Here is a 27,454-nt window from a genome sequence, read left to right on the forward strand (position 1 = left end):
TACCACATCAATACAGCATGGAATTGTGGACAAAATCGTATCTAATGATAATAAAATATTAACATAGGTTTGGGTCTGAGAGTCTAAATCTCATCAAACGGTGGTCCGTGACTCAAATACCCAATAAATAATGGACCCTGATATGAAAAGGTTTGAAAACCATTGGTTTAACTGAAGATGATAAATTATTTTTGTGGCTGGATGTTTTCTTGAGCCAGGGCTTCTCAAAGCTACATTTGTATAGATGACATTCTTGTGCGTGTGCATGAGTTGCGTGTTATTATTCATGTTGACTCTGTACTACAGCTGAAGGAACATGGTTTGCATGTAGAACCTCTGTCTCCAGGGTGTCCGTGGATGGATGTTGCTGGGTCATTGGTTGCTGTGTCAGTGGGGGCAGCCAGCCAGCCAGCCAGGGCAGGCACCACAGGGACTAACGCTGACTGACTATATGTGACCGAAGCACATAACCTCTCCTGTGGGGGGAACCTGTTGTTTAATCAGCTGTCCTCTGTGCTTCTTCAGTTTGCCACAGGACTTTACTTTACATGAGTATGTTAGGTGTAAAGCCAGTGGTGAAAGAAGTGCTCAGATATTTTACTTAACCACTTGAACCCCAGCATCCATAACCAGGGGGGGACATTAGCTAAAAATAGAAGATCACAGTACAAGCACACGGCGCGTCGTGAAGCGAAGATATTTGCTCTAGACAGGAAAAAAGCGGTCCAAGTACACAACCAACTCAAGTCCAGTTTGCTAAGTCTAGAGGGTTAAGTCTTGCATTAAAACATTGACTTAAAGTACAAAGGTATTGATCAAAATATACCTACAGTATTACCGAATGACCCATATTCATGATGGCAGTATAATAATGCATTAATGTGTTGATCACTTAAATGTTGCAGCTGGTAAAGGTGGATCTGATTTTAATTACCGTACTTTATGTGCTCCTGGGTAGCTTAACCTATAATAACACATCAGAATTGATCAGTCAATGGGTGTTTTGTTATAATAATATAAAATCTTCAAAGTGACAAGTTACTGAAGCTGTCAAATAATTGGAGTAAAAAGTACAACAAGCAATATGAGATGTAGTATAGAGAGACTTTATATTGAAGATATAAAGTATGAACAAATGGAAATACACAAGTAAAGTACCATAAAATTGTGCTTGAGTAACTGTCCTTGAGTATTTAGTACTTTCCCCCACTGTGTAAAGCCTAATTATTTTGCAACGTAGCTGTGTCACTTGCAGTTGCTTGCCAAAAACAATTGACTTTTAACTGAACCTTTCTGAAACACATGACATCATCATCACGTCATGTTTTCCTGTTATAAATCTGTTGGTCTTCTGACAATTGGCTCTGAGTCAGTTTTACAAAAAACTATTAATTCAATGAATTAATACTTTATATTCTCTACGATATGGGTGTATAAAATCATGTGTAGTGGCTTAAAGGAAAGTCTTCCGTTTTGTTTGTGATAACTGTTGGTTGGCTTTTTTGAGTGGAAACCCTGGTCCCTAGTTGCAAGGTAAGGAGGGGACATCTTTAGGGACACCAAATGAGCTCCCGGCGGAAGCACAGTAGCACACGCGCACACACACACACACACACACACACACACACACACACACACACACACACACACACACACACACACACACACACACACACACACACACACACACACACACACTCACACTCACACGCAATTTACAACTGAAGCATTTAGTAGACACTCTTATCTTAGCGACTTATCCTCGTCAACAAATGACAGGGTAAAATGGTCACATAAGTAGAGTGCAAAGAAAAAGAAAATGTAGTGCTTCAGAGAAACTAGGATACCAGGTAAACATCAAACCTACCATCTGTCTAAACACACGCACGCACGCACACACACATACAGACTATTATAATTCATGCCACACAGTGAGGGGCAGCTACAGTAGATGTAAACCAGTATTTTCGCGGCTGATGGAGGAAGTGATTATTGACCACAACAGGAGGCGACAGATCTTTTTTTGTTACTAAAGTTCAGTGATTTCTATGAGATATTGACTTGATTATACCCCCCCCCCTCTCTCTGTCTCTTTCTCTCAGGTAATCCAGGACACTGAGTCTGACTAGGCTGCCAGTTGGGCTGATGGTAGGTGGGTTTTTCCACTTAATTTGTCCATTATCTCTCTCTCTCTCTCTCATCATTCTTCTCTCTATTTCCACCTCCACATTTGTCATGTATTTTTCCCTCTCTCAGCTTGCACAGGTCTGTCTGCTTTACACAACCTTTTGTACTATATCTTGCAGTCTGTGTGTCATCCCAGTTAGCCTGGATCCTGGTGCGTGGGAATGACTCACTTTCATGTACAGCAGTACATTCGCTCATTAAACATATTTGAATTTTGCATTTCATGAGACTTTAAAGCAATGTCGAACTTTGGTGGAACCTAACTTGTGTAGTAGCTACCTCTTGATACTGTATACAGGAAGTCCAAATATTGTCCATCATCTTTATCTGTTGTAGTACTAGTAACATATAGTGTTGACTTGAAATTTGAAACGTATTGCTAACAAATAATATTGCTTTTCTGGCCTGGCAGTCCAGTATGAACAATAACTGTGATGAAGATGAAATTACATCATGGCAATTATATTATTGTTATATGGCAAATATAACAGGTCACTTTGTAAATCCTTCCTTGTTTTCTGCTCAGAATTGTATTAGTTACCTGGTTTGTTCTGGATTCTAAAGCCGGTTGAACCCATTTTCAGGACAGAACACAGATTAATACACTGACAATAACCAGGATGCTTGTTTACACATCATCTATTTCAGTGTGATGTTAAGCCTTACAGCAGTGATGCTTGCTGAAAAAATAGACAAGCTCACAACTTGTCGTCACATCTATTTTTGGCGAGCACCACATACAACAGAGAAATGAATCAGCATTAGTCCGGTCCATATACTTTTCTGACGGGCACTGATATCAGATGAACGGTGTGCTGTTGGTGTATTTTTCAATATCATATCATACTCGCGACATGGAAATAACTGTCACTCCTCGTTTAGAGTTCTATTGACATCGCGGTTTTGTGAAATGCTGAAAGATCAAATGACATATTCCTTTGCATCTACATTAAACTAAGATTTTCCAGTGGATTTTTAAATGTTGCCATGATTATTTGCAAAAAGCTCCATTCACACAAACATTCGTCTCTCCTTCGGTTTGAAGCTCGCATCGGAATTTGCTACAGACGTAGGGACGCTTGGAGGGGTGGATGGCCCCTACCCCTTGATGCGCAAAAGGAACGGGACACCCTAACCTACGTGTGAACCCACATACTGTAATAGAGGGGCAGTGCCAAGAGGTAGGCTGAAAGGGGGGGGGGGGGGGGGGGGGGGGGAAAGTGGGAGAAAGGGAGACAGTCTATTTCACCCACGTGATAACCTGTCCAATGCTGCGTACCAAAAACCTGAACATGTCAGTGACTACTGCCAGCTCCATAACTCACAGCAACAGCGGGCAAGATGATAACACGTGCAGAGTGCTGCGTTTTCTGCTTGTATATGTGAGCCAACTAGAGGTTTGGCCTACGCAGTGCTCACACCTCCTACGTTGGATCGGTGGTTCTGGACAACTGGATATCCATATATGCCTATATACTGTATGGACATATCGGTCGGATTAGCGGTTCTAGATAACCGCATATCCGAACTACACTCCCTCAGGTCCTTGCCGATGCACGCGCCGAGTTTGAAGTCGGTCGTTCCCATAGTGGTCGGATCTGTGGCTCTGGACAACTGGATCTCCATATATGCCTATACTGTATATGGGTGTATCAGGTTTGTTTATGGTTATGTCTGAGTCATAGTGACATGCCTACTGTATATATGGGCGTATGGGATTTGTTTATGGTTATATGTCTGAGTCATAGTGACGTGGCCGTGGTCCGCCCGCCTGCCGGCCGGCCAGTCCTCCCATTAGTGAATTTTGATATTGGATATAAAATCTTTTCACTGTCTTGGTGCATTCTGTTCTCCTTTTTTTCTTTTTCTTTTTTCTTTTGCCTATTTCACTTACAGGCGGTAGTGTAGTCACTAACCTATCGTAATTTCACTTCCCAAAAACGACGTACCAGGGCTTGTTTTAATATATTGTCAGAATCTGCTTTGTTTGCATTCATTTATGTGATGAAAGTATGATTTTCAAACAAACCCATCTGGTTCCTCAATGACAGACCACAGATGTAACACATAAACTGATGGACAATATTTAGACTTATATTATGACCATAAATAAATCAACCCAAGGTTCTACTAAAGTTCAGCATTTCTTTAACAGCTGCTGCCTTGGGAGGCTTTTCGGAGTGCCTTTGGCCAAACCTCAGGCTGGATTGTTCCTGATAAATCACTGTAGCAAAGCGTTGCTGTGTACTCACATGTGTACATTGTAAGCACATACTAACAGTGAGCATGTGAGTGTGTGTGCCAGAGAATGCGTGTATTCTGCAACCGCCCCCAACAGAGGAATCCACTGTTGGACTCATGAATCATGAAATCCAAATTAAGTCACATGATTAATGAGCGAAGGAGTGAAAATGAAAACTATTGCGATTCAGGGTCCAGGCTACATTCCAGCATCTCATAATTCATCTCCTCTCTCTCTGTGCTTAGACCAGCATGGCTACTTGTTCCTGATTCAGTGATGCATGCTTCTTCTGTGGACGCGTGCCTTTGACCGCTGCTGACCCTCTCCCAGAAACCCCCACTTCTTCATTCCTTCTCCTCTCAGACTCTGCTGTGTTGCAGTCTTCTACTATGCATGTTATTTTCCAGTCACCACACAGGTGACAGGACAAGGTCAGGACAAGATGACTCCCGAATCCCCCATAGAGGCCAGATAGAGAGGGAAGTGATTCTCCTCTCTGTTACCCCATCCACTGTATGTTACCAACTGCACGGCCCCATCGTTCCCTTCAAGAGGAGTGGGCAAGGGGCCAAATGCAACGGGGGGGCAACAGTCAGAGGGTATCAGAGGGCGTGGGTTCACATTTAGGTTCAGGCCCCGGGGCTAGGGAAACCTCAAGGGGTCCCCAGGGCCACGGGACCCTGAGAAGGGCCTTGTCCTCGTCAGAGCCGCCCTCTCTCCGTAGGATTAGCCAAAGTGCCAGGGAGAGCGTGGGGGTCTTCGGCCAGGGGCTCCGACTGCTGTTCCAACAGCAACGCAGGCGCCTGCCCCTCGCACGCTCCGCCACCATCGCCTCCTCCTCTTCCTCCTCCTCCTCTTCCTCGGTGGTGTCCGCCGGCAGCATTCCCTCCGCCCCCGAGGACGCCCAGGCGTCCCGCTGTCCTCCTCCTGACTCTGACCCCCCCTCTGCTCCTGTGGTTCCCTCCCCAGCTGGCCGGGGTTCGGCCCCCGCGGGCACGATGAGGCGGGGGACCAGCCTGCAGAGCCGCCGCAGCAAGGGCGCCGGGACGGGGTCCGGGTCGGGGTCCAGCAGCGGAGACCGCAACCCCCTCCTGAGAGGCAGCCCCCAGGCCCTCCATCGGCGCCACACCCACGATCCGCAGCATCAGCAGCACACCAGCCGCCGCCGCCGATCCTCCTCCACCTCGGACACCACGCCCAGCGGCCCGGCGGCGCCCGGACACCCGCCCAGCGACGTGCTGCTGTCGTCGGGGTACCAGTCGACGGACGAGGCCGACCGGGTGAGTGCCAGCAGCTGTCGATCATATTCTCAATAACATGGGTGGGATCAGTGTCTCCTGAACTGTCTCTGACTGTGGGTTGAACTTAAGGTTAGGCACTGTGCTTTTTTTTTATGTATTACAATAATAGTTACAAACCATGACACCATGACACATGAACCTTAATTGGTTTCATATTTCTCTCAAGAGTTAAATTACCACTGAGGGTTTTACTGTGTAGATAGTAATGGTTTATTTTGTGCAATAAATATTTGTGCCATGGGAGCATCCACGCAGAACGCGGATATTATGCAGCAATAAAGCAGCGTAATGATTTTTTGAATTGAGGTTGATTAAAAGCATCAGTTGTGTATGAATGAGGCATCACCAAATGATGAAAATGTGAAATATTCGCAGACGCATTTTCGGATTGTTTATTCGTCACGCTCCCGGTCAACAAGGACCGTATAAGGACAGCAGTCGGATTTGAACTCTGTTCCTCGCAACTCACAAGGAGCATGGTGTTCTGCTGCTTTGTTCTATCATGAAATTCTGTCTGTCAGGGACAGCAGTACTCTGATCATTTTGTCTGTTGGGGCCAGCAGTACTCTGATCCAGTAGTAATGTAAGTGCTTTTTTGTTCTCAGATGGAGGGAAATCGTGTGTGTTTATATGCATGCATATTTTGTCCTCTGTCCTCTAATCTCCCATGAGCACAAACATCATTTATTCAGGCTCAAGCCAGATGTGGAGACACGCACACACACACAGTCACACGCAGACACACACACACACACACACACACACACACACACAGTCACACGCAGACACACACACAGACACAGATACACACACACACGCACACGCACACGCACACGCACACAGACACACACACAGACACAGATAAACACACACACACACACACACACACACACACACTTTCCCCTGCCAAAATTAATGCATTTCCTCTTAGAATATTTTATGTTTTAGCCTTTGGCTGAATGCTTCCACGAACATATCCCATCACACTCTCACAGCAGGTTTATCATAATGCATTGAACAGTGCAGATACTGTAGACAGCAATTTTTCAGTACATCTGCTCATCCACTGGAAATACATACGGTACTACATATCCCAGAGTCTGTACATTGTATTTATGTCTCTATCTCATAAGCCAGGGTTCCCCAACTTTTCCATGCCAGGCAGGGACCCCCAAATAGCCATAGCCCACCCCTATTGTGAAATGTTGGCAAAAATAAATATGTTCTTATTAAATGCAATAGCTTTTGACAATAATGACATGCTCACATTTTGAAATTTTGTATATATTATATAATAGTATTTATAATTATTATAGATTTCCCCCCATTTTCCTCTCCTTTATAATTGGCCCTGCTGGCACCCGTTGGCGTCCCCACCTCCCCACCCCCAATTTGAAAGCCAGTGTAATAAAGTGTAATTGTGATTCAATAGTGTGCGGAGAGCTCTTTCAACATACTGCTGATGGCGTGCAATGTTCTATGTTCCTATTATGGGACATGGGTCAATTAGTTGTATTGACATATATTGTTGCTGTTATTGAAGTGTTGAGCCTTTAAGAATAGGGTATTCTGTTTTTACTCACTATCAGCAATTTTGACCACAGTCTGTATTCTAGATAGAACAATAGTTCCCAGACCTGGCCTTCAGGTCTCTCAAATATTTTCATGCCAAGGACCCGACCCAAATTGAATCGTGATTAGCTTAGCTTGTGGATCTGCTATTTTCTAATAGCTGAAAGATAAAATATAGCTTACTAAGTGTTTAAACTCTTCCTAATTTAGCTGGGGACCCTCTGGAACCCCCTCAAGGATCCCTGGGGGTCCTCAGACCCTTCTTTGAGAATCAGAGTTCTATCATACCAAGAAGTTAACTTGCCTGATGCATTCCAGCTGTTTTTCCAGACAGTGGCAGGCACTATAGGTGAACTACTTAGGAGGACCAGGGGTTTTGGAAGTGCAGTTCCAGATGACTGCAGAATGCAGATGATTCAGTGTGCCACCAGAGGGCGGTGTCCGCTCAGATAACCCCCTGTGAGCAGCTGTGTGCGTTCAGTTCATAGGAAGGTTGTGTTTGCTTATTGGGCTGATGTTTGTCGTGGGGCTAATTTGATCTTCAGCTCAATGGCAAAAGCTCGGTCAGTGTCTCTGGTGTCACAGGAAGACTAATAGCACGTTATTGTTCCAAATGTTTAGTCTAAATTAGGCATTAGTCCTTTGTGATAATCTCACCTGCGAGACATCACTGCTCCATTACTCCTGTTGGAGTGTTAATTTAACTGTGTACAAATGTAACCAAATGTACCCGTGAGGGTCCGTTTGGCTACATTTGCACACACTCAGAGTTACAGACCCACAATGGTCCAATTTGGTTCCATTTGTAGACTAACAGCGTGACATTTTACCATGTGTAGACAGACAGTAACCTGTCTCACACATAGCCCAACATCACAGCGGTGCTATCTCAGCCAATAGGGCAATGTCACTGAGGTCATCTGAGCTGTCGCCATGGTTACCCCCCAAAGCACACCGGAGCTGCCGGGAGCAACGCCCCGCTGCTGTTGCCATGGTAACCGGGGTGTGCGTGGAGTGGACGACCTTGGAGATTTTGTGTGGCGTCCTTGATGTTCACTTGGGGTCAGGGGTTACGCAGACATTGGTCTGTGTGTGTGTGTGTGTAGGTTTTTGTCAATGTTTGATAGAGCCACACCTCAACTACTATGGTCTCTGCTCCTCCATCTTTAAACAATGGCATCGATGTCGCTCCTCGTCCTCCTTTCCGTTCTCAAACACACCTGTCCTTCTAGTTTACACCTCGTTCTCGTCCTCGTTCTCTCCCTGCAACCTCCCCCCCCTCCTCCTCCTCTCCACATCTTCCTTTCTCTCTCCTTCTCTCGAGTCCCCCCCCACACCCCCCTCAGTCCCTGGAGAGAGTTGGTACAGACAGTCAGCCCATCCCTCCTACCCTCTCCTTCCCTCTCTCCTCCTTCTCTCCTGCTCCCCTTGCCTCCTCTCTCTTTCCCTCTGATCTTCTCTCCTTCCCTCTCCACTTCTCTCGCTCCTCCCCTCGCCTCCTCTGTCCTTCCCTCTGATTCTCTCTCCTCCTCTCCTTCCCTCTCCTCTTCTCTCTCTCCTCGCCTCGCATCCTCTCTCCTTCCCTCTCCTCTCTCCTTCTCCTTCCCTCTCCACTTCTCTTTTCTCCTTCTCTCCTTCCCTCTCCTCTGTCCTTCCCTCCCCTGTCTTTTCCTTCTGTCCCCTAGTCCTCTCTCTTCCAGTCTCCTTTCCTCCCCTCTCCTCCCCTCTAATTATCTCTCCTCTCCTCCTCTATTCATTCTCTCTCCTCTCCTCTCCTCTGCTCCTCCACACCCTTCAACCCCCTACAGGAAGCAGGAGGCAACCTTGCCTTGTCCTGTATGTGTGAGAGCTGAATGCAAGCTGTGTGTGTGTGTGTGTGTGTGTGTGTGTGTGTGTGTGTGTGTGTGTGTGTGTGACACACACACACACACACACACACACACACACACACACACACACACACACACACACACACACACACACACACACACACACACACACACACACACACACACACACACACACATTGATTGCACATGCTGTGTTGAGGTTTCAAAAGGACATACATGCACACATAGACACGCGTGTGTCTGTCTGAGATAGCATAGCTCATTCCGTTCTGTCTTGTAAATCCTGTGTGTGTGTGTGTGTGTGTGTGTGTGTGTGTGTGTGTGTGTGTGTGTGTGAGAGACAGAGAGAGAAAAAGCCACAGAGCTCTGGGACTCATGCTGAGTCTGAGAAGAGGGCAGTACAGCTGAGCTCCCTTTATCTCCTCTCTCTCTCTCTCTCTCTCTCTCTCTCTCTACCCCTTCCCCTCTCTCTCTCTACCCCTTCCTCTCTCTCTCTCTCTCTCTCTCTCTCTCTCTCTCTCTCTCTCTCTCTCTCTCTCTCTCTCTCTCTGTGTGTTTCTCTCCCTCCTTCCTCTCTCTCTCTCTCTCTATCTCTTCCCCTCTCTCCTTCCTCCCTCTCTCTCTCTCTAGCTCTCTCCCCTCCCTCTCTCGCTCCCTGCTCTCTCCCCTCTTCAGTTGTGTTTGCATAGTAGATGAGGCAGCATGGACTAGGTAAACGGCGAGGAGGCTGAGAGAAAAGTGTATGTGTGTGTATGTGTGTATGTGTGTGTGTGTGTGTGTGTGTGTGTGTGTGCGCACATGGCCGTTCGGAGAGGAGGAGGTTGTGTGGCTTCAGCGTGCGTGTGTGTATGAACGCAGCCCTGTGTGTGAACGACATGCAAAAGTGTGAAACGTGTGTGTTCTTACAAGCTGCGTAAGCGGTACAGAGGAGTTGTATCATATCGCTGGTCCCTCTGTCTCATCAGTTAGTCAGTCACCATGGTGCAGCGATTCAGCCTTCGTAGGCAGTATTCTAAGGTAAGTTCCCAAACGCACTACAACTCTAGCATCTGCAGTATACTGTCTGCTACTGTACCATACTGTACTGTACTGTATGTTCCTGCACAATCGCATCTGTCTATCTGTTAGGGCTGTGAATCTTCTGCTATCTCACGATTAGATTAGATTCCGATTCTTGGGGTCACAATTCGATTCAAAATCCTTTTTATCTATCTATCTGTCTGTCGGATCGATCGATCTGATCGATACATCAACTACATCTATCTGAGGGTACGAATTGAACTAAATGGACCCCTACAGTTACATTAAGGGTCCATTTTGTTGCATTTGTACCCAGTCACACTCTTTTATTTTAAACAGTCAATATTGTACAGTGTGTGTTTGGGTGTATGTGTGCATGCTGCAGGGTCCATCAGTGCAGATTGTTGACTCTCTGTGACTCAAAGTTTGGTGTCTTTTGCATTGTTGTCTTTGATGGTTGGTTTTCCCATAGTGTTGTCGGGTCGGATGTCTTGTGTTTTGGCTTGCCGGATCAGTGCTCTTCTCTCTTCTCACCTTACTGTAAATTCTCAACAATCCACTCAAGCATTTGACGGCAGTGCAGGAATCAGAAACAGTACAGTAATATACACCAGTCATGTCCTGCCTGAGTCATGTCCTGAGAGGAATCTTTGACCTTATGTCAAGGTTCAAGGTCCCTTTATTGATTTGTTACATCTTGTGTACGGTTACATAAGCGTAACGTCACTTTGTTATGGTTCCTCAGACATTGTAGCAGCAACAATATAAGAATAATGAAGAATCTGAGAGTAGCAGCAGTATCAAAACAGTTTGAGCATTGCCTCTAGCTCTTAAGGTGCTTGAAGGTGCTTTGTGCAAGGTTCTCACTCCTAAACAGTATTTGGCAAGTTACTTTAAATTAGTAACTATAGTAGCAGTAACTAGTTACTGCTCTTAGAAAGTAACCTATTTACTAACGTAGTTACAGCATTATACAAGTAACTAGTTACTAGTTCATGTTGGTGCGGCACAAGAGCACAACTCTCAACTTTAATCTATTATAGCTCACTATGATGAAAACTTGTACATATAGTAATCATGTCCTGAAACATTCCTTGAAATCAGTCTTTTTAGACGGCTCAACATGGAAGCATCTTCCTGATCAGAAACGGGCCGAGGTCACTGACCGGGCTAGTGTGAGAGTGAAAGTCGATTCATAATAAACCTTTAATCCTCTGATGTAGTTGGCTATTTTCACATAAAGTAGCGAGTAACACGCCCCTTTTAAAATTTCAGTAACTGGAACGGATTATCAAATTGGAACGAGTAATTACCGTAATTTTCGCACTATAAGCCGCACCTGAATATAAGCCGCAGCAGCTAAATTGAATGATTTGTACATATATAAGCCGCACTGGACTATAAGCCGCGGGTGTAAAATCCCTAGATTTAGGAAGTCCCCTAGTGGCCGTTAGCTATAAAAATCCATAGATAAGCCGCACCGTTATATAAGCCGCAGGGTCGAAAAATGGGGAAAAAAGTCGCGGCTTATAGTCCGAAATTTACGGTAGTTACGTTACTAGTTACCGCAAAAAGTAGTTGCGTTACAGTAACGCGTTACTTAATGCTGCTCCTAAGTTATAAACATCTATGAGTGCCAATGTCCTTGGCATTGTGCAACACTTCTGGCTGCCTCTGTCTGGGGGGGCAGAGGCAGTCGTGGGGGGGGGGGGGTAAGGGGGGTAAGGGGGGTAGGGGTCACCCCGGCTTCCACGAAGCATGTCTTGTTTTTCCCCTGGTCTGATCAGAGTGTCCATCATGTACTGTCTGAGTCATGTCCTGCGATGATGTATTCACTTTCTTGAACTTCTTCCAGTACTCTTTGTACAGTACTTCTACATGAGCCTATTTGCCCTTCGTGCCTTCCCATTCGTCTTTCTCCTAGATTATTTTATCTAGTGATCCGTATCGGAGCCTGGTCTACCTTTGCACTTCATCTGGACTGGTGTGTTAAACAGTAATCCGCAGCAGCTGTTCCGCTGTCATGAGGTTAATCATAACTGCCGCCAGGGGATGTGATCATCAGTAATCATCGTGTTTTACTATTTCTGGCAAGCTGGCGAGCTTTTATGGCCCGCTTGTAATAACAGACAGGAGCGCTACGTTACCAGCACCTGCGGGTTGGGAAAGATCCGTCCCTCGTGGTAGTTAACTTATCTTGATAATTAATTAATCCATTGGTAACTGTTAGAGCTTACAAATGGAACCAAATGGAGCCTTGTGGTTGCATTTGCAAACTCTCACAGTTAAATTGGCGCTCAGGATTTGACTGTGCAGTGGTAATGCTATCACACAGAGTACGGACGCTGTGATGAAGCTCGGCATTAATAGTCATGTGTTATACAGCTGGTGCTCAGCCTGTGGCAGTAATTACAAAGAGCTGCTGATTAATTGATCAATGTCTCCCTCCTCCCCACTCATCTTTAGAGTGAGTGTGTTCGTGCACAAAATGTACGTACGCACGTTCGCTTTCTCACACACACACACACACACACACACACACACACACACACACACACACACACACACACACACTCACACTCACACTCACACTCACACTCACACTATCTGATCGGAGGATTGCTCGTGTCCACGTGCGTGCTCGTGCACACACACACACACACACACACACACACACACACACACACACACACACACACACACACACACACACACACACACACACTGATGGCGCCTGATTCTGTTATGTCTGGCATCTCATTGGAGCTGCTCTGAAGGATGGAGGACCAGGAATACAAGAGATGGAGCTCATGAATAGCGAGAGAGGGTACAGAATGTTTAGGAAGGCTTTGTCACATCACTGAAGGACTTATGTAGAGGCGAGGGCGGGGGGGGCGGAAGGGGGTCCGTGGAGGGAGATGGGGAGGATCTAGGTCTGAGGTGGATCAGGGTCTGAGCTGTGGATCCGACATGAAACAGAAGCTAGACCTGGAGGCTAGAGCTTGCCAGCACCAGGATTCATTCTTTGTTTTCGAAGTCTGTGTGCGCGTGCATACGACGAGCACATGAATATGTGTGTGTGTTTGTACAGGTATGTGTGCATAGCTTCAGGCTCTGTCTGCAAATGTCTGCCAAAACCGTGCCCTCCACCCCACCCCAGGGGACGGATTATGGGAAATATCGATATTGAGGAGATGGTGAGTTGGGGGGATGGATGCCCCCCCCCCCCCCACTCCTTCCCCTGAGGCCATCCCTCCACCTGTCCACCTGTCTTTCAGCTCAAATGTTCACTACACACACACACACACACACACACAGACACACACAGACACACACACACACACACACACACACACACACACACACACACACACACACACACACACACACACACACACACACACACACACACACACCTCTCTTCTTTTGTCTGACAACCTTCACTTCCTTTCCGTGCGAAAGTTACATGTACTGTCCAGTGGTGTTCTGAAACACCAGAATAGCATAGCTCAAATTCCATAGCTGGCTGACCCAGCAGAGTTGGAATCACGCAGTCTCTCTCTCTCTCTCTCTCTGGAGGGGTGCCTTCAAACCAGATATTCGCATCCCCTAGGTATTTCAGCTTGAAAATGTGGTTCGTTATCGACTTCCTGCTTCAGTCGGACTGCCCCCCCATCCATTGTTGTCAGATGGTCCCTTTTTTGTCTAATAATTCCACCAGACGTGTCCCCAAACAGGGGATTAAGCAGCGTGACAGTGGCAGGCACTTAGCATCACCTGGTCCCCAGAGGCAGCTTGTCCCTGTGCTTGTGAGCTTAAACGCCCGTTAACTTCATTGGGCGACGCCATGTTTTTATTGTCTGTCGCTCCACTCAGCCCAGACCAAAGCTTTTCGGTAACCGCTGTGAATCGCTTGGACTGACAAACAGAAGTTGTTTTGTCCAGTTGCGGGGACTGAATTTTGTGTGGGTGTGTGGGTGAACATGCATGTTCATTTGCATGTAACAGGCTATGGGATAATGTTCAGTAGACGGCCAGACATTATTGATGACCGGCTCACTGTACATTATGGCGTTTATTAACACAACTACCGAACGAACAGAAATCAATAATTGGACACAAAATATCGATTCAGAGAAAATTGTATTCGCTTACAATCTTCTGCCTCCATGGCAACATACAGTAAACAAAGACAAGAACGGAATCAGAATAGAGTATTCTAGTGTAATAATATCGGCAAACTACAAGCAATTATTGTTATACTATATTTGCGTTTTTATTTATTTATTTGCTTGTAAGTAAAATCTTCTCAAATAGAAACTTAAATGAAATCAAAGAATTTTCTTATTAATTATATTAATGTTTTTGCACTTTTTGATAAAATATTTCAAAACATTGGTGAATGAGCCTGGACCGCTGTCGTAGCGGTCCATGCACAGGCTCAGTGTAGCCTGAGTGTCACGGGTTCGAGTCCCGATCCTGTATATACACAAACCTGTATATAATCAAACAGCTTCGCTTCCATTGACATTGAGCAGTGTGACAGAGTGAATAATCTTGGCGGAGAAGTAAGGAGGAGACGTGCACTGTTGAGACATACTGGAAATGATCTCATGGTGACATCATTTCCAGCAACAGGGTGACATTGTCACCCCGTGCTCTGGGTGTCAACCACCGGCCTATAGTAAACTGCATGTGAAGCGTGGTTTATACTTCATCATGCGACATTGTCCCACTCCAAAAATCTACAAGTTCACACCGTGTCACAATAGGTAGATTGCCGATTTTCGGCGAGGGTATGTGGCCGTACAACGGATTATAAATTAGTCATAAGAGAGAGTGTGAGTGTTGTTGCCATGCATGAATAATGATGTGGTTGGGAGCTGTTAGGTAAAGTGAGACATTGTTACAGTGTTTTAGAAACTAGGGCAGAGCTGCTGCTGATGGCTCTGGCAGATCGGTGGCTTGTGGTCTGTTCTGACTTTGACAGAGAGAGAGAGAGATAGAAAGAGAGAGAGAGGGTGAGAGAAAGAGAAATTGTTCCTGTCAACTGTGTTAATCTTCTAGAATTCAATGCAGTTCAGTTATCAGGAAACATATGTTTGCATTGACAAAGCAAGTGTGAAATTAAAACAAGAAATATAAGAAATGACTGTATGTACAAGGAAGGATATAGCCCTATACTACAATAATGCACTGTGCAAAACATTATGCTTTTGCTGTTGGAAAATATACTACATGTAAGCATTCTCTATTATTGTCCTGCTTTCTCTCTGTCTCATGCCTGCTTGCACTTTTCCCATCTTATTTTTATTTTTTTTACCTTTTAGTCTCTAGTGCCTTATTTCAAACAATCACTCCTGGAGCCTCTGTGCTCTGCAGAGTGATTCATACCTCTTTATGCTGAGCGTAAATATCACTCTGTTTTCCTCCTGGGCAGTGAGCTGTTCCCCCGAGTCAGGAGCGCTTTGTCTGTCTGTCTGTCTGTCTGTCTGTGTCTGTGTGTGTGTGTGTGTGTGTGTGTGTGTGTGTGTGTGTGTGTGTGTGCGCGCACGCTATTGATCAATAAAACAAACACCAGTATTGATTGTCAACATGTTAAGCTACTAAAGCTAGTGTCTTCGTCTTTCGCCCTGTCCATGTCACATCTGTTTGTGTATGCACTGTAGTTACAGTATACTTGTGAGGGACAACTGTCCCCATAAGTATAGTACCGTAAAACTTAAGAAAAAAGACATTGTGAGGACAATTTTCCTGGTCCTCACAAGAGAAATGGTTGTTTTATGTCTTGTCATGGCCCCTCAAATAAACCATGGCTCAGGGACAGCAATATAACAAAGGGGCACCACAACAAGAGACATGCATACAAGAAAGTATTTATTTTGACAAAATAAACTAAACATACTTAAATAACCCCTACCAAAATAGCCCGAAAACAAAAGTGGCGAAACGAAACAAAAGATCCAGAAGCTACTGGGTCAACCACACATTTGGCCGTCGGACCCAGCTCTTCCCCCTACCCACCAAAACTAAACTTCACTTACCTATCCAAACCAAAACCATTGGGGTTGGAGTTATGCATGATTTATACTAAGCTGTGTGCCGGTGTCATGTAATTAAGTATAACTCAGTAAAAAATGGCCATAAACAAGGCCAAAAGTAGCCTGGAATCCAGACTGAAGCACCTCTGTATGGATTCCAGGCTAGGTAAAAGGGGAATTTATAAAATTGCCATCGTAAAACTTTGATGTCCTCACACGTATAGTAATACCAACGTGTGTGTGCGTGCGCCCGTGCATACGTGTGTATTTTGTCTTTATAAACCCTGCTTCTCTGGCTATCTTGCTTGTTGTTTCCTCTCTGGCGATGTTCCAGTACCATCAGTCTTTCCTCTGGGCTGATTCTCTAACTTCTTGTCTTGTCTAGAGTATCTCTCTGTTCTGCTGCTCCCTTCTCTAGCATCTGTCTGTGTTCGTTGGTTACCCGTCTCCATGGTAACAGAAAAGCGTGCAAACAGTGCTGAGGTGGCGTTTGCGTGCGCCCCACCTCTGACGTCATAACCAGCCTATCAGCCGTAGTGGTGGAATAACAAACTCACAGAGATTACTGAAATGACGTTCTCAACCACATAAACCCCTGTAGTCTTGGAGAATTGGACTTGAGTTACAATTGCACTTTGACCTCTTTTTCCATCTACACCAAATCTCTTTGCCAAAAATAGCTGATCTACAAGCTCACAATGCGACGGTCGGCTCGACAAAAAGCGGTCGCAAGTTGCAACTCAAGTCCTTTTTAACTAAGAACAGAGGTTTCAAGTGGTTAAACAACTTAGAAGCTTTTGTGTTTAGACTACATGTCCCACAAACCCTTTAGTTACGTTTTCACTTTCAAGGAAGCTTGGTTTCTTAAAACCACTTAAACTTTATGTATACTTCATTGTCCGGGATCCCCCAGGGCTCTATCCTTAGCCCCATCAATTCTCCCTCTACACCAAATCTCTTTGCCGAAGTTAGCCAATCGAAAAGCTCACAAGCTTGTAGTTCGAATGTTTTTGCCGAATGTTGGCCTATTATGAGAATAGGGCTAGGGTTCATGTGGTTAAAAGCCTTTTATCATAAACCCAGCGGGAGTGTTTTAAATGTCAGTGTTCTTCAGTACCTTCATGTTAGCAGTGCACAATCACTGTGATCTTAATGTGAAAGACACACCGCTGTTTCCTGTTTCCTGTTGTTGAGGCTTAGGGGTGCGTGTGTGTGTGTGTGTGTGTGTGTGTGTGTGTGTGTGTGTGTGTGTGTGTGTGTGTGTGTGTGTGTGTGTGTGTGTGTGTGTGTGTGTGTGTGTGTGTGTGTGTGTGTGTGTGTGTGTGTGTGTGTGTGTGTGTGTGTGTGTGCATGTGGGACAAACTTAATTTATATTGCACAAGTCCTACATCAAATGTAACTCAACTACTACTACAATTAAAGCAGCTGGAAAAAACAAAACAAATGGATAGCATGAGTCAAAACATAAAAAATAATAAACAAAAGACAACATATACAGTAATATTGTGTCATGTTTCAATACTTGGCATCCAACAATATCCCCACCTCTGGGTATTTGGCCTTCATAAGCATGCATTTGTGTGAACTGACACACACAAACACAAGTTAGCAATTTATCATTTAATTACACACCGTGCACTGCAGAAATACACACTGAAATGACTAAGTGCCCTTAATGAAATAGATAATTTTTATTGCAGACGTTTGAGTGAGATAGAGTACAATAAAGGCTTGAATTGAAAGCTATTAGATGTCTGATAGAAGGGTAGGTATTCAATGCGGTCTTCTTTATTACAATTCAAAAGGATGGATCAACATAGAAGTGATTGTTTGTTGGACTGCGTAAATCCTGTTTGTAGGCTTCAATTGAATTTGTGTGTGCGAGTGTGGTTGCAAACTCAACACCCGACTGTTTGTGTTCCCTTTGAAGGTAGTCCAAGCCTGTTTAATTAGGCTGTTGAATATTCATAGGTGATTATACATATAAGCCAACGCCCATATTCAGGCCAAGACTGGAGACAATTAGCATTTTAGCTCACTGTGAGCACATCAACGTCCTATTTGCAAGAACTAATGCCTGATTTATACTTGGTTACGCATCATGTCGCGCACCAAAAATAACCTATCTACAAGCTCACAACATGTTGCGCTGTGCAAAAACTTTTTTTTAAATAAGTGACTAAATCAATTGGCCTGATTATAACCACTTAGGCCTTATTTTTGTTACTTCGTTGTGTCATACAGTGTCACACGAAAAGACTATTTTTTTTCAAAACAATTATTTTATTTAAATCAGTTAGTGCCATTAACTTACTATTGCATTCCAACTCGTGCTCTGATTTGCTTTGGCTGAACAGCCAAACAGAGAACTCTTTCCTCACCTGCTCAGTCGGGTGTATGGCCACCGATAATGGCTGACTACCGCCAATGGGGCAGGACACACCGCATGGCCGATTGTTTAGCCACAGATGCTCAAGGATGACTTTTTGGCTGATGTAGGCTTGGCGTGTCAGTGCCTTTAGGCCACTCCACACACAAATAAACAAAGCTATTGGAGAATGGTTGAGGTACAGCCAAACCATTTTGCCCTGTGAAATGTGATAGAGTGAAAAGCTGTGGTTAGTTTGGGTGGAGGAGTATTTGGTGTCAAGGTGAAGGGGAAGGAAGTGGCGAACCAGAGTGAGGGGGTGTAGCAGGCCCCAGCACAGAGGGATGAAGAAGATAAAGAAGACAAAGCTTACTTTATTGTCAACAAGCAGAAAAGCATTTTTTGCCCGACATTGATATTGTGCAACAACAGGTTACGAAGCAATGTGATCATATATGGGCATATCTCGTGCCTGCCATAGACCCACAAACAGATACTAAGCCACTACTTGAACTTGATCTAGTAGATTTGCCCAAGGCAATCGTCTTTTTGTGTATCTTGGGTGCATATCTTTGTACTTGGTTGCATGCTGTCTGTCACACACTGAAAATACTGTACGTAGCTGATCTGCAAGCTCATGTGTGTTGCGCCGTGTCGTGTTGAGAGCTTATAGATCGGCTATTTCCGGTGTTTAACACCAACGTGCAGAGAGGTCAGAGCTCAGGGTCGCCGGCAGTGCAATGTTCCCTGGAGCAGTTTGGGGGTTCAGTGCCTTGCTCAGGGGCACTTTAGATAAATGTAGATATACAGTACATGTACTGTAGTACCAGCCATCCTCCAGTCACCAGCCCACAACTGGGATACACTTTCCTGTCGGTGCGAGGTTTTTGGTTACTAGTTATTTTTACCTCCAGTTGTCCATCCTGCCTGCCTCCTAAAGCAGTGGTTCTCAAACATTTTCATGTCAGGGACCACCAAATGTATTTGTATTTGGCCACGGACCCCCATCTGAAAATATTTTGTGGTAGGGACCCTGACAATCTTTGAAAATCTTTCGAACTCTTTTGAAAATGGCAGATCTACAAGCTCAGGGCAGCTAGATCTGCTATTTTCGAATAACCACAATATAAAATAGAATATTTATAGTTTAAAATGGTTAAACTGATTTAGATGCTATATTAACTAATTTTGCTGAGGAACCCCCTCAAGGACCCCTAAGGGGTCCGCGGACCCCACTTTGAGAACCACTGTCCTAAAGAGTGAGGAAGAGGAAGCTGTGAGGTTGAAAGTGTCTTTCTAATCTGGGTCCGTATGAGGAAGGAGGGTGCTGTGGATCCCTGGAAGTCTCACTGCTACACTATTAATAGACTGGCCTCTGAACCAGTGCAGGTCAAATTCATTTTAGTTTTTTCCCCAAGTACTTTCATTTATCTATGGTTCATGTAAGGCTGTCATCGCCTAAAGCTGTGGTTCTCATACATTGTCATGTCAAGGACCCCCAAACTGACATGTATTTGGCTGCAGACCCCCATCTGAAAAGATTTTGTGCCAGGGAACAGGAGAACATGTTGCCAAAAAAAGGTTTTGGGCAACATTTTGGGATTTTTTTTGTGTTTAAGTATTTAACCTATTAAGATCTTAGGCCGATTCTACAAATGTCTTCTAAATCCTAAAAGTTTTCTGAAAAACATTCTATATCAGTGGTGCTCAAACCTTTTAATGTCAAGGACCCTCAAAATGATATGTATTTGACCGCATCTCAAATTATTTTGTGCCAGGGACCCACAGAAGCAAAGATATGAGTTTAAAATGTTTGCTTTAGAAATATAATTTTTATATATTCAAAGATTTGCACAAATTGTCACAATTTTTCAAAGATAGCACATCTTCAAGCTCGTAGCGCAGCACAAAGTGACGCGCTATGAGCTTGTGTATCTGCTATTTTTGAATAGCCAAAGTATAAAATAATGTTTAAAGTGGTTGAAATCTAAAATGACCCCCCCCAAGGACCCCTGGGGGGCTCTGGGCGCCAGTTTGAGAACCTTTAGCCTAAAGACATGCTCATGAGTATTCAGGATTCCGTCAGCTAATCACACAATGTCATTTTAAAATCTGTGGCTATTCTCTACAACTTTCTCTCGCAAAACAAATGGACGTCATAGTCGTAGAGATGAGTTACTCTACTAGTCGTAGAGATGAGTTAAATCTACAGTACTTCAAAGACCAATTAAATGTTAATATGTACTGGTCATTTATCATTTCTGAGGAAGCATATCAAACTGCACAAACAGGGAATAACTATTTAAATTTGACTAATTTAGAATTATTGGGTAATTAAAAAGTGTGCGTGCAAGAGGTTACGTGCATTTCTGAGGTCATGTGTGTCACTATGGGTCATGCTTTGCTTTGTGTGCTTATTTTTGGTCCACAGCTGGTCCTTCCTCGTTTTGTGTGTGTGTGTGCGCACGCGCGTGTGTGTGTGTGTTTTCTCAGCCGTCGCAGGATTGCCACATATTTGGTCAGTCACTGAGGAGTTTGTGATCAACCTTGGCCCACATGTGTGGGCCTCACATGTTGCTTTCTGTCTGGACTCATTCTCTATCTGTTACTGGTTTTGCACCAACGACTACCTACATCAATTGGTCATCAAAGAAGTGGAACAGTGTGACTGTTGTCCTTGCACTGCCTGAAGGTGCTGTGCCCAAGGTCCGTAGTCCTAGGTTAAAAACATCTATAATAAACATCTTTGTGTGTGTGTGTCCTTGGCATCGCCTGCACCAATGACATCTGAAATACACCAGTGTACAAAATGCACAGATGACAATGAAAAATGTCTTCGCCCGAAATAGCCAATCTACAAGCTCATGGAGCATCCCGCTTGTGACGCATCGTGAGCTTGTAGATCGGCTACTTTCACGGAACGTTCGCCTATTATGACATGTCCAGAATTTGGAATGCTATAGGGTTTTGTGTGGTTAAAATATCGTAGGTATTTTGGAACAGGTTTCCTGTGTGATTTTCTTTTCCTTATTGATGGTGACCTTGTGGTTCTTTGAGAAGGAAATTGCTCCCCCGTAGACAGAAGCAGAGAGGATGGATACAATCATACAGACGGAGGGTGGGGTGGTGGGGGCTTGGGGGTCCTGCCACGCCCTTTTCGGTCTATATAATTGAGTCTGCGTATCTGATGAATAATTGATGAGGCTATAGATCGCTGTTGTCAGCACTGCTCCAGTGACCCAGTTACCCCATTCAATACGGGAACGCATACTGTGTAATTTTAGATTTTTTTTGCTATAACCATTGTTATACTTTGGGCTATTCAAAAATAGCAGATCTACAAGCTCATAGCGCGGCACTCTGAGCTTGTATATCTGCTATTTTTAAATAGCCAAAGAAATCTAAAATGACAACCGGATAAGTCATAGTCGTGCCACGTCAGCCAATGAGAATCCCTGTCCTCGGTTCTCCGTTTACACCAGCGGTTCTCAACCTGTGAGCATATTGCAAGTAGGCCCCCAAATAACGTTTGGGGCCCCCCCCAAATGTGCTCCAACTTTTCCATGTCAAGGACCCCCAAATATGATATGTATTTTGTCATCTCAAAATATGTTGTTCCAGGGACCCCCAGAAGCACAGATCGGAGTTTAAAAATGTTCCTTTAAAACATATATATATATATATATATATATATTCAAAGATTTGTAAAAAAGATCCACGATTTTTCAAAAAAATAGCAGATCTACAAGCTCATAGCGCGGAGCTATTTTTTTGAATAGCCAAAGAAATCGTAAAATGACACAGATGTGTTCCCGGTCTTAATGGATTAAGTGGTCAGATGTGTTTTTGCGATTTTCAAGTAGGCTCTGATCCAGAAAAGGTTGAGAACCACTGGTTCACACCTACCACAAAGTCTCCTTTTCACAAAACCACCGACCAATGGAATGGCAACGTGAGGCGCTTTGCCCTCTGTGGTCCGATGTCCAGGCGGGATCTCCTGTCCCGTCTCTAATCATGTAACCATGTTTTCGAATATGTTTAGATTACTTTCTTTTTTCCCTTTTGTTTCTTTGCAGAACTTTCTTTGAAGAAAGTGCAAAAACGTAATCTGATTTTAACATAATATTCGAAATAAATGACTAAACTAATCGGATCATAAAATAGCTCCAGCCTTTATCTTACCTGTGTCATAGATAAAAGACTGACATTATCTGACATTATCTGACATAATCTGACATAATCTGACATTATCTGACATCGTCTGTTCCTTGTCCTTTAACCCTGAAGTCTTATACAATAGGTGAAAATGTACACAAAAAAATTATTATGATTATTTAAATGTTTAACATTTTTAAGTAGCAAATAGCATGAATAGCCGATCCACAAACTCGCAACGTGTTGCAAAATAGGGCTTAAGTGGTTCAACTAGGCCCTTCTCTAATCTCCTATCAAGGTTCAAGTTACATCTTGTGTAACTTGAACCTGTACATACTGTAAGAGTAAAATGCTTTTCTTCTGCTTCCTAAGACATTGTAGTAGCATAATAATAATGTTAAAAATAATAGTAAACATACAACAAGGAAAATAAACAGGATTTTTTTTTTTTGCCAGTTGACCATGGTGCTTGAAGGTGCTGTGCACTGTGTGTGCACACGGTTCTTAGTCCTGGGTTATAAACATATTTTCGTTGTTGTAGGGTTGAGACCTCATATCTCCAAAACTGTTACATTTTTATAATTTATAAAACTTGTAGACATGCTATTTTCATTACGTTTTTGTGACACTATAGTATGACGAAGTACGGCATTAATTTACGGGAAAGAAATGTTGAAATAGGGAGAGGTTTCTGCCCGACAGCAGCGATTTATATCATGCGTTTATACAGCATTATATCATCCAGTGCCGAGTCTTGACGTACAGTATTATATAAGCACCAGGGTTTAGGTTGCTCTTCATTTCTGCTGTCTGGTCTTTTTTCTTTTTCCTGCTGTCTGGTCTTTTTGATGTATTCTTCCCCCTCCTCCTCCCCCGGCTGGGGTCTTGCCCCTTTAGGCGTTTGAACAAGTGAAGTTACATAAGGGCTTTGGGTTCATATTATATCTGTCAAAGGAAGTGCTAATAAGGACAGAATATAGCACAAGAGGGGAAAGAAAAGACAGTGATATTGTCTGAAAAAACATGATGTCAGGAAGTGGTTGCGGTCCCGGAAACAGACCAAGCTACTCGTAAAGACTGAATTTGTCAGTGGTGTGAAGTGTGAGTGTTTGGAGTGTGTGTCAAAGTCAAGTATTTAGAGCACATTTAAAAACAACAGGAGTTGACCCAAAGTGCTTTCCAAGCGAATGTGACAAAACAACAACACATGTTATGAATAATAGATCATAGTTCACAACAGCAAGGATAGAATGTGCATACTCATAAATAACAATAGAATTATACTAAAACTAAAAGTTATGAGAAACAAAAACAAACAACTGATTAAAGCGCAAAACCGATTAAAGCACTGTGTGTGTGTGTGTGTGTGTGTGTGTGTGTGTGTGTGTGTGTGTGTGTGTGTGTGTGTGTGTGTGTGTGTGTGTGTGTGTGTGTGTGTGTGTGTGTGTGTGTGTGTGTGTGTGTGCGCGCGCGCGCACAGATGTAACTGATATGATATACAGTACAGTATATCCATATGGCAGACAAACTGCTGCCAAAGTATGAGCTCTAGCTCCACCTAGTGGTTTGTGGTGTATCTATGTTTTTCATTTTAACTCTCTGTGTATCATCTGTCCTCTAATGGAATGTATTGTTTTTGTTTCCTTTCTGGTGGCCTAGTTCACACTCGCACAGACTTTCCCCCTACACTGTAAAAGCCCCAGTGTAGAAATGGAACCAAATGGACCCTTGAAGTGAAGTACTGTTACTTGAATTAAATATTACTCAAGTAGAATTAGAATTACTAAACTACAAGTAAAAGTACAAAAGTGGTTCTTCTGAAGACAACTCTGGGTAATAGTTACTTAGTTACATATTGTCACTGTGAAAGGGCCAATGTCCATCCTTTATTTGAGAAAGCTTTCTCAAAGACTTATGAGGGAAAAGAGGTTCAAAGCAAACTGAAATGATCCTTCCATACTGTAACAGCATAACTGTAGACTACTCTGTGATTCTTACCGTAATACTTCATCAACAATACAGATTTTTGACCGTACTCAAAAGGAGGAAAAGAGGAGTCCACGGAGGAGAGTGAGAGGTGTGTAAAATGGGATGTTAAACTAGAACAATGTGCTCAGTAGAGCACCAAGGTGTCACTTTGTCTATAAAGTGTTGCGGTGCCTCTGGCGCCTTGTCCCTTTTCGGCCAATAGAACTTCATGATGCATGTGACCAGTTAATGGGTTCTTCCTGGGTCCATGATAAACATCTTTTATTCAAAGTACTGTGGTTTTGTGTTTATTAGCTCAGAGGTTATGGCCATTTCTGTGTCGGGCCATGCTCAAAGCCATGCCCCCTTTTGGCCAATTGGGGTATGAAGTTAATCAGTTCCTCCTTGGCTCGGGACCAGTCTTTCCACCAGGTTTTGTCCAAATCTATTCATAACTGCTCGAGATATCGTGCTAACAGGCAGACGGACAGACAGGGATGAAAGGCATGACCTTGTTGGCGGAGGTAATAAAAAAGTGGCCAAAAGTCAGCGGTGATTGTTCTGCCGTCTACATCTTCTTCCTGCCAATGAATAGGCTGGCAGTGAGTCTGGGGAAGCATACAGTACATTTCCTCGGTACACTGTGTATTGTAGGATGCTGGGCTCAGCCAGCACTGCATTGTGGGCCAGCAGTGGTCTTTCAGTCTGTGTTGCATAACGTCGCCGTCGGGGAGAAACCATGTATCTCCATCTTTCAACTTTTGTATGTATTTCCGTAAATTAATGCCCTCCTTCGTCGTATAGTGTCATTATGCAAAAGTAGCGAAAATCATTATTTCCATTACAGTTGAAAGATTTTGAAAATGAAAGTGTTTACATCTAAGTCTAAGGTATGTAAAGAAAAGCAACAGACATTTTGGACGTAGAAGGTTTCTGCCCGACAGAGACAGTAACCAGGATGGGCTGGGTATAAACAGGAGCAGCTCCTTGGGCACACATTGTCTCATGTACTGTGTACATGTGCTGTCTCCCACTCGTACACACACCGTGTCATGTCACGGTCATGAACACTGCATGGGCACTCTCCCTAACACACGCACACGCACACACACACACACACACACACACACACACACACACACACACACACACACACACACACACACACACTCACACTCACACTCACACTCACACTCACACAAACACTTGTCTGTTGCACACATACATATGTACTGTATATGTATACGCCATCTGAAACACATCATGGTTGTACAGAACTTGTTGCAGTGTTATGCATGCTATGTAGTATGTATGTACCATACTGTACATGTACAGTATTTAAGGTATTTTGTACAATTCCAGCACATTCCTCCAAACGAACTTGCACAGGCTTACCCACATAATGTACACTTCATTACATAATGTTCTAGAGAACCGCTGATCTGACCAATTTCACAACGGGCACCACACTCTCTTGGGTCCTTGGCAATACACAGATTATTAGTATTTTTAGTCTCCACGGGCCAGAATAATACCAATCATTCACATTTGCCACCATCAGCCATGTGGAATATGACAGAATAGTGATAATAGTTTGCCATGTTGTTCTTGTTGCCCTTGTTTTGTTTATTTTCCTGCCTGTTTCAGTGCCAGTGTTTGGGTTGGCTCTTAAGACCTTTGAAACACCCCTCCAACCACAGAGGCCTTTTGTGTCTAAACCGTCCAGTGGTTTATGTAACTGCTAATAGGGGACATTGATTAGACAGGGACTGGAACTACAAGGCTTGGACAGCCAGGCCGGGGCACAGGGGCTTTTCTCCATGGGGAAAGTATTGTTCAGGGGGCCCGCAGCTCAGTCCAGCCTGGCTCTTCTCTCTCAGAAGGTTGAATCGCCACCAGTGTGAGCGGACAAAGCCCGTCGCTCCTCTGCTTTTTACATAACCTCTCACACTGCCCAGCCACACCACAACAACAAACCCTGTTGGTCAGCTGTTAGAGTAGCTAGCTATAATGTCTGCTAGGTTATTGCAGTGGTTACCCAAACAGTGTGCCTTGAGACAAGTCCAGGTGTGCCTTGGGATTTTGTGACAACCCCACAGTATTAATGCAATACTGTATTCAACTATACAAGTTATCGAGTTATCTTTTCATTTACTATATCTACACTCGTCTTTTTCACCTTTAGCCCCTTAAGCCCTATTTTATACTTAGAAAATATAAATCTACAAGCTTGTAGATCGGCATAATAAAATGCCCAAAATAGTCCTGGTGGTCCATGGTCTAAATAGGGGTTCTCGAAGTGGTGTCCAGGGACCCCCATGGCCCTCTCTCTCTATATATATATATATAAATATATGGGCCACTTACACATTAATTTAGGGGTCCTTGACATGTAAAAGTTTGAGAACCACTGCTCTAGTGCACTCTTTCCCCTTTCCCTGTTCAGTCACCCCGGGGACCTGTCTCTGTCCTCGGATCTGTTCCAGAACATTCTGGCTGGTCTGTACCAGCTTGGTCTCTGTTCAGGACCCTGCCTCTGCCCTACGAACAATGAGCATTATGTCACTGTCCTCTAGCTGAGAGTAAACTCTCACACACTGTCCCTAAGCCTTCATGTGTGGGCTCCTCACTCAGACCGTTGTCTGTTGAAAATGTACAGTACTGTAGCTATGTCAATGTCAAAGCTACAACCCACAATTCTGTTTTTTTTTTCCAAACTACAGCCAAGATGGCCGATCTACGGCCACATG

The 27,454-nt window shown here is 44.0% G+C and overlaps 1 protein-coding gene across 4 annotated transcripts in view; it reads left to right on the top strand.

Annotated features, from left to right (window-relative positions):
• Nucleotides 1-27,454, top strand: part of tmcc1a (transmembrane and coiled-coil domain family 1a) — a gene marked incomplete at its 5' end in the record, with an annotated part of 65,445 nt that overhangs the window by 11,513 nt on the left and 26,478 nt on the right. Inside the window, 2 exons of one of the 4 annotated variants that reach the window (XM_084069701.1) lie at nucleotides 2,103-2,152; nucleotides 5,399-5,709. In XM_084069701.1, the coding sequence (XP_083925827.1) occupies nucleotides 2,146-2,152; nucleotides 5,399-5,709 (318 nt within the window). Of the gene's footprint in view, nucleotides 1-2,102; nucleotides 2,153-5,001; nucleotides 5,710-9,846; nucleotides 10,170-27,454 lie in introns of those variants that run through there. The other 3 variants (XM_084069702.1, XM_084069700.1, XM_084069704.1) reach the window with 3 other exon arrangements.

This window comes from Gymnoscopelus microlampas (genome assembly GCF_963454915.1).
Source record: "Gymnoscopelus microlampas genome assembly, chromosome: 10".
Lineage (NCBI taxonomy): Eukaryota > Metazoa > Chordata > Actinopteri > Myctophiformes > Myctophidae > Gymnoscopelus > Gymnoscopelus microlampas.